The 8,373-nt window shown below is 41.9% G+C and overlaps 1 protein-coding gene across 2 annotated transcripts in view; it reads left to right on the top strand.

The window, feature by feature from the left end:
• Positions 1-1,286: 1,286 nt before the first annotated feature.
• The window catches only part of LOC143767203 (uncharacterized), a 684,359-nt gene continuing 677,272 nt past the window's right edge, over positions 1,287-8,373 (top strand). The window contains exon 1 of one of the 2 annotated variants that reach the window (XM_077255333.1): positions 1,287-1,569. In XM_077255333.1, coding sequence (XP_077111448.1) covers positions 1,315-1,569 — 255 coding nt within the window. In that variant the 5' untranslated portion in view covers positions 1,287-1,314. The remainder of the gene's footprint in view (positions 1,570-8,373) is intronic. The other variant, XM_077255335.1, reaches the window with a different exon arrangement.

Here is an 8,373-nt window from a genome sequence, read left to right as displayed (position 1 = left end):
TTTAATTGGTGGATATCTAATTGTGAGTATTTAGAGTCCTCTATCAGTTAATTGCAGCTTTGCTGTACACAGATTAGACCTGTAACCTCGGAGAGTAATATAACAGTAAGTGATCATTTTTCAGTGTGAAATCACATTAGACTGGGAATATTGAGCGCTTCAACAGCTAAGGCCTCAATTTTGAAAAACTCCGAACGTCAAGAAGATTTTTGTCAAAAGTGCAGAGAATGTTGTGAGGAATAAAATACAATGGAAAGAGATAATGTCGACGTAAACAACTCATCGAGGAAGTTATCAATAACTGTGCTGAGGAGCAGGTAGTGCAGTGTTGGAAATGTCAGCTGAATACAGAACTGGAGTCCAACTAACGTGTTAGAATCCAATCATTGGTCCTTACACAGGCGAACTATAACACCAGATGCCCAGTCCCAGTGCCGCCATTGTCTGAGGGAAATGGAGAGAAAAAACTTAACTGAACAATAATGACATCACTGAGCAGTGGAAACATTGTGCAGTCAGATGGCTCCGGATTTCTGTGCTGATTAGTGGGTCAGAATCTCATACAAGCAGCAGGAATCCATGTGTCCTTTCTGTCAGGTGCAGTAATGGCGGGAATGTGTTCTTGGCTCATCCTGGGCCCTTTATTATCTCTGGATGGATGTTTGGACATTAGGGCTTACAGGAGCATTTTGGCCAATCAGGTTCATCACTTCATGGCAGCTGTTTCCCCTACAGTAAAAGGACAATGCACCTTGTCACAATGGCCACTAGTCATAGAGGCCCCTGATCATGTGACCCCTGACTCCTCCCCTCCTGTGACCTCATCCCAGGTCCTGTGCGCACAGAACAGCCATATATGTGGTGTGCGGCTCTGCAGGTGGAGGTAGGTGCTGGAGATTCCCCATTACTGGGCGGGGGCAGGGGGCAGTAACCCCCTCAGTGCTGTGCCTGTGATAAATCCCTGTATGTGACTATAATGGGACTGTGTGTTATACCGGGGCAGGACGGGGCCGTGACTGGATGTAGTGATCATGTGACGCTGGTAACAGCTCCGGAGGTTTCTTACATGGGATCTTTATAATGTTACATCGTCATCTTCTTCCCATTCAGGTCCCTACAATATTGGATCCTCTCAGTGGAGATCTTCTATATAAGAGAATTCTCCTGAGTGACCCTACAAGGATGGATAGGGACAGGGACAAGATGGCGGAGAGGATATTACACCTCACCCTAGAGATCCTCTTCCGGCTTACTGGAGAGGTGAGAGATTCTGATGACGTCACATTATATCATTCTTATCTATGGGAATAACAGATGGACAGAACTGGAGAGGTGAGGACTCTGGGAATGTCTGTAGTGAGGTTTATTAATGTGTCTCTCCATAACCAGGATTACACAGTAGTGAAGAAGACCTCTAGTGAGCGCTGTCAGGCCCCTGTGTCTGAGGGATGGGGAAGAACCCTGAGCCCAATCACGGGGCCTCCACCTCACCCCCTGATACATGAGGACATCAATGACCAGAAGATCCTAGAACTCGCCTACAAGATGATTGAGCTGCTGACTGGAGAGGTGACACTGCTGGGAATGCTGGGACATTATACAGTAACGCTATGGAGGGATCGGGGGATGACGGTATCATTATATGTGTCAGGTTCCTATAAGGTGTCAGGATGTCACCGTCTATTTCTCCATGGAGGAGTGGGAGTATTTAGAAGGACACAAAGATCTGTACAAGGACGTCATGATGGTGGTTCCCAAGCCCCTCACATCACCAGGTAATAGACAGGACTAAATACACACGGCCTATAATTATCTGTATGTAAAGAATGAATTCAGTCCCTGTATGTGTTTCCTCCAGATCTTTCCAGTGAGAGGACAACACCAGAGAGATGTCCCCGTCCTCTTCTTCCACAGGACTGTAAACAAGAAGATTCCGATGTTCCTCAGGATCATCAGGTAGATGGAGAGAAGGTGTCATGAGATCTCCCCTATGATGTGTATAAGGCTGTGAAGGTCTTGTGTTCAGTCTTGTTTTATCCCCCAGTATTATACACTGAACTGCTAATTTATTAGAAACACTGACACTTTCTTTATTGAAACTTTTCTGTATAGAGAATACTAATAACTCGTGTAATATAAAATAAAGTGATCATTTTTGAGTCTGAAACCACATTAGAATGGGAATTTTGAGCACTTCACCTAGGCATGGTTGTCAGGGAAATTTTGAAAAATTCCTAACCTCTTCAGTTTTTCTTGTCAAAAGTATTAGTACTGAGAATATTGTGATTGAGGGAAAAAATACAATGAAGGGGATCCATAGAACATAATCGATTTGTTGAGGAAGATATTAATAATATGTGAGGCAGTGACCAGTGTTACATGTGAGGGTTGCTGTATGTTCCCCCCAGGATGTGCATGGAGGCGTATTGAGGCCATGGGAGTGCATTGCAGTCACAGGCGTAGCTGTGATTGCAACAAAAAATAAAAGTGAGTGTTAGTCTTGGACAAGCTATTTGTCCAGGGCAGATTTGAGAAAACCTGCTGGACTTTTGTTTTGAAACCGACTACAGAATGGTAGTGTGGCAGTCCGTTTCCTTCCTGGCCTGGTTTTCCATGTGGCTGAAGGCTCTAGGTTCTTTGGTTAAAAGCCCTGCAGTAAAGGGTTTGGGTGTATCAAGGTCACAGTTAGGCCTAGGTCAGACATGCGAGAAACTCGTACGAGTCTCGCATGTCAATACCTGGCACTTATTTAATCGTATGAACATATATTTAAACATCATATAAGAATAAATAAATGATAAACAGTGATTGAAAAGAACAGAAATCAGTCGGATATCGAGATTTTCTATGTATGCAATAACATTGTCATTTCCTGTATAGAAATCATTCTTGTCACCAGTATACGATTTGACAATGTGCTGAATTGTTTGATGGTCAGCTCCACAGTCACAGGCAGAAGAGTCAGATTTTCCCCACTTATGCATAAGATCTGCACAGACACCAAAGTTTGTTCTGATATGATTCAAAGTGACCCAGGTTTTCCTTGGCAGACTGAAGCCTGGTGGTGAGGAAACGTTTGAGGCTCACCGTCTACTGCACTGACCCAAAGTTCACGCCATTTCTCTTCTAAATTGAAATCATGGTCGCTGTATTTGAGCATCTTGGGTATTTTGATGTATTGGAAGATTTTCATTATTCACTACTTTGGTGTATTCTTTAAGTAGGAGCTTTTGTCTTCTCAGATTTGCAGGTGCGATATGGCTCAAGTCAGGTAACCAGTGGACGGGCGTAGGTCTGATAGCACCAGAAATTATGCGCATAGAGTTGTTTAACTGATTGTCTGAGAAACTCGAAGGAGTCTCGCATTTCAATACCTGGCACTGCTGTCGGCACTCTGGACCGGAGCATGCGGCTGCATAGAAGTACATTCAGCCGCACGCTCCTGTCCGAGTATTGAAATGCGAGACTCGTTCGAGTTTCTCGCATGTCTGACCCCTGCATTAGAGTCAGTCTGGTGTTTGCTAGTGTGTAATGCAGTCGGCTCTGCAGAGCTCCACCTGTGTGAGGCAACACAGGCAAGCGGAGCCAAACAGCCAGGGGAGCTGAGATGCCTGGCACCCACAGCATACATAGCGGTGCTGTCACCTACAGCAACTGGACTTGGAGGATATGGTTCTCGGCTGCTATCCAGAGGACATCATGTACTGTGTAATGCTGTGAGTTGGACATTAATGCTGTCAAGTAAACGCATTAAAGAGACTTTTGTTTGGAACTTTGCTGGGTCACTGCCTCATCACTGCATAGCGTGGATACCGCTGCACTACAAATTGTAGGTAGTGTACAGTGTTGTAAATTTTAACTGGCTATAGGACTGGTGTCCAACTAATGTGTTTGAAATCACTCATTTTTCCTTGGCACAGATGGGCTATAACATCAGATGAACAGTTCCTGTGCCACCATCTATCAGGGGTCATCATTTCAGGCTGGTGGAGGTAGAGTAATGGTGGGGGATTTTTTCTTGGCTCTTCCTGGATCCTTTGTTATCTGTGGATGGATGTTTGGACATTAGGGCTTACATAAGCATTTTGTCCAACCAAGTTCATCACTTCATGGCAGCTGTTTCCCCTACGGTAGAAGGACAATGCACCATGACACAATGATCCACTAGTCAAGGATTGATTCCAGGAACATTAGAGAGTTTTTGTTGCTTCCCTGGACTTCATAGTCCTCATGTTTTAATCCTATAGCGCATCTTCAGGATGAGATGAAAGAGACTGTTCACAACATATCAGTATCTCCATATTATTTGCGGATGGGCCAATAATCCCACAGAATTACTTCTTCATCTAGTGGAATCTATTACATTCTGAATTGCTGAGAATCTGAAAAGACAACGCGGGTGTCTCTAATAATGTGGCCATTCAGTGTGTGTTCTATACTTGGTGGAGATGACAGGGTAAAGCTGATCATAGACATTAAATGTTGTCTGGATCGTCTCACAATTTTCTGGTTATGATTTTGTCATCTCTCCGCTAACTCTTTACATTTTTGTTTCAGGGTAAATATCTGCCCCATATTAATACTACAGAGACATATATGAGAGGTGATGTGCAGTGTAAAGAGGAGATTCCCACAGATAACCGCACAGGTGAGTATAACCTAAAAAACAATCAGTGCCCGGAGCGCACATCGGGTTGGCTCCATCCCAGAGGGAACACAAATCCATTATGGGTATTTATTTATGTGCCATGATTGTGCATATAATAATATATGATTATTTTGTGACATGTTCGGACATTTCATCTCTTGCACATATCTGGTCAGTTTACATTATCTGTCTTGCAGCACATGATAATTATTATTATATTACATTATATGGTGATCTGCTGCAGACTTCTGCAATGTCTGGTATAACCCTGTTTTTTGTAAACCTACTACCATCCACTCTGATAATTACATAGTATATTTTTCCCCCTAATTAAAAACATTGATTATGTGTCTGTATTCCTAAATCTTAACCCTTTTACCCCCAAGGGTGGTTTGCACGTTAATGACAGGCCAATTTTTACAATTCTGACCACTGTCCCTTTATGAGGTTATAACTCTGGAACGCTTCAACGGATCCCGGTGATTCTGATACTGTTTTCTCAAGACATATTGTACTTCATGATAGTGGTAAAATTTATTTGATATTACCTGCGTTTATTTGTGAAAAAAATGGAAATTTGGCAAAAATTTTGAAAATTTCCCAATTTTCCAACTTTGAATTTTTATGCCCTTAAATCACAGAGATATGTCACACAAAATACTTAATAAGTAACATGTCTACTTTACATCAGCACAATTTTGGAACCAACATTTTTTTGTTAGGGAGTTATAAGGGTTAAAAGTTGACCAGCATTTTCTCATTTTTACAACACCATTTTTTTTTTTTAGGGACCACATCACATTTGAAGTCATTTTGAGGGGTCTATATGATAGAAAATAACCAAGTGTGACACCACTCTAAAAACTGCACCCCTCAAGGTGCTCAAAACCACATTCAAGAAGTTTATTAACCCTTCGGGTGTTTCACAGGAATTTTTGGAATGTTTAAAAAAAATGAACATTTAACTTTTTTTCACAAAAAATTTACTTCAGCTACAATTTGTTTTATTTTACCAAGGGTAACAGGAGAAATTTGATGCCAACAGTTGTTGTACAATTTGTCCTGAGTATGCCGATACCCCATATGTGGGAGTAAATTACTGTTTGGGCGCATGGCAGAGCTCAGAAGGGAAGGAGCGCCATTTGACTTTTTCAATGCAAAATTGACTGGAATTGAGATGGGACGCCATGTTGCGTTTGGAGAGCCCCGGATGTGCCTAAACATTGAAGCCCCCCACAAGTGACACCATTTTGGAAACTAGACCCCCTAAGGAACTTATCTAGATGTTTGGTGAGCACTTTGAACCCCCAAGTGCTTCACAGAAGTTTATAATGCAGAGCCATATAAATAAAAAAATCATATTTGTTCGCAAAAATGATCTTTTCGACCCCAATTTTTTATTCTCCCAAGGGTAAGAGAAGAAATTGGACCCCAAAAGCTGTTGTGCAATTTGTCCTGAGTACGCTGATACCCCATATGTGGGGATAAACCACTGTTTGGGCGCATGGCAGAAATCAGAAGGGAAGGAGCGCCGTTTGACTTTTCAATGCAAAATTGACTGGAATTGAGATGGGACACCATGTTGCGTTTGGAGAGCCCTGATGTGCCTAAACAGTGGAAACCCCCAATTCTAACTCCAACCCTAACCCAAACACACCCCTAATCCCAACCACACCCCTAACCCCAACCACACCCTTAACTCCAACACACCCCTAATCCCAACCATAAGCCTAACCACACCCCTATCCCTGACACACCCCTAACCCTAATCCCAACCGTAAATGCAATCCAAACCCTAGCCCTAACCCTAGCCCCAACTCTAACCCTAACCCTAGCCCTAACGCTAATGAGAAAATGGAAATAAGTACATTTTTTAAATTTTTTCCTAAGGGGGTGATGAAGGGGGGTTTGATTTACTATTTATAGCGGGTTTTTTAGCGGATTTTTATGATTGGCAGCCGTCACACACTAAAAGACGCTTTTTATTGCAAAAAATATTTTTTGCGTCACCACATTTTGAGAGCTATAATTTTTCCATATTTTGGTCCACAGAGTCATGTGAGGTCTTGTTTTTTGCGGGACGAGTTGACGTTTTTATTGGTAACATTTTCAGGCACTGGACATTTTTTGATCGCCTTTTATTCCTATTTTTGTGAGGCAGAATGACCAAAAACCAGCTATTCATGAATTTCTTTTGGGGGCGTTTATACCATTCCGGGTTTGGTAACATTGATAAAGCAGTACAATTACAGCGATACCTCATTTATATAATTTTTTATGTTTTGGCGCTTTTATACGATAAAAACTTTTATAAAAAAAATAATTATTTTTGCATCGCTTTATTCTGAGGAGTATAACTTTTTTATTTTTTCTTTGATGATGCTGTATGGCGGCTCGTTTTTTGCGGGACAATATGACGTTTTCAGTGGTACCATGGTTATTTATATCCGTATTTCTGATCGCGTGTTATTCCACTTTTTGTTCGGCGGTATGATACTAAAGCGTTGTTTTTTGCTTCGTGTTTTTTTTTTTTTTTTTTTTTTACGGTGTTCACTGAAGGGGTTAACTAGTGGGACAGTTTTATAGGTCGGGTCGTTACTGACGCGGCGATACTAAATATGTGTACTTTTATTGTTGTTTTTCTTATTTAGATAAAGAAATGTATTTATGGGAACAATATTTTTTTAATTTTTTTTACACATCTAAATATTTTTTTTTTACCCTATAACATTGCATCATGGGGCATCATGTTATAGTGTAAGATCGCTGATCAGACACTTTGCTGTGCACTGTGTCAGATCTGCAATCTGACTTACACTGCTGCAGGCTTACCAGCGCTTGCTCTGAGCAGGCGCTGGTAAGGCCACCTCCCTGCAGGACCCGGATGCAGCCCCGCAGCCATTTTGAATCCGGGGCCTGCAGGGAGGAGACGCTCGGTACAACGCGAGCACATCGCATTGTACCGAGGGTCTCAAGGAAGCCCGCAGGGAGCCCCCTCCCTGTGCGATGCTTCCCTATGCCCCCGGAACACTGCGATCATGTTTGATTGCAGTGTGCCAGGGGTTAATGTGCCAGGGGCGGTCCGTGACCGCTCCTGGCACATAGTGCCGGATGTCAGCTGTGATAGTCGCTATGACGTATTATCCCGTCGGTGGGCATATGGGCCCACCCCACCTCGACTGGATAGTACGTCACATGTCAGAAAGGGGTTAAACAGATTTTGGTTCCCTTCCTCAATTTTTGTACAATCATGTTCTTACATTCTGACATCTTCCCTCTTGCATCTAGTGATTTTTTTACATTACACTTGATCCATTTTTTTTACTTTATATTTTACATATGTGATAAAAGATATTGATGGTTTCTAATTCACTCTTTTACTTTTACTAGTGATTTTTTTTCAGTTATAGCTCTATACTCATGGCCTTTTTTTGGTACCATTGCATATCATGTACTTAACCTTTTTAGGTCCTTTTTGTTTTTGCCACTTTTGAAGCAGAAGAGATACTTCTGTATTCACAGTCCTGTTTAATACAGGACGCTCAGTGGATGTCTCTTAATATACTTTTGAAGCTTGTCAGCGCCAGGGATCCGAACTCAAGACCCCTGATATGGAAGGTAGAAACATTAATAATAATAATTAATAATAATTTTTATTTATATATCGCCAACATATTCCGCAGCACTTTACAATTAAGCGGGGACATGTACAAACAATAAATTCG

The sequence above is a fragment of the Ranitomeya variabilis genome, chromosome 4 (assembly GCF_051348905.1).
Source record: "Ranitomeya variabilis isolate aRanVar5 chromosome 4, aRanVar5.hap1, whole genome shotgun sequence".
Lineage (NCBI taxonomy): Eukaryota > Metazoa > Chordata > Amphibia > Anura > Dendrobatidae > Ranitomeya > Ranitomeya variabilis.
The sequence above is the reverse complement of the archived record's forward strand: the minus strand, read 5'-3'. Positions and strand labels throughout refer to the sequence as shown.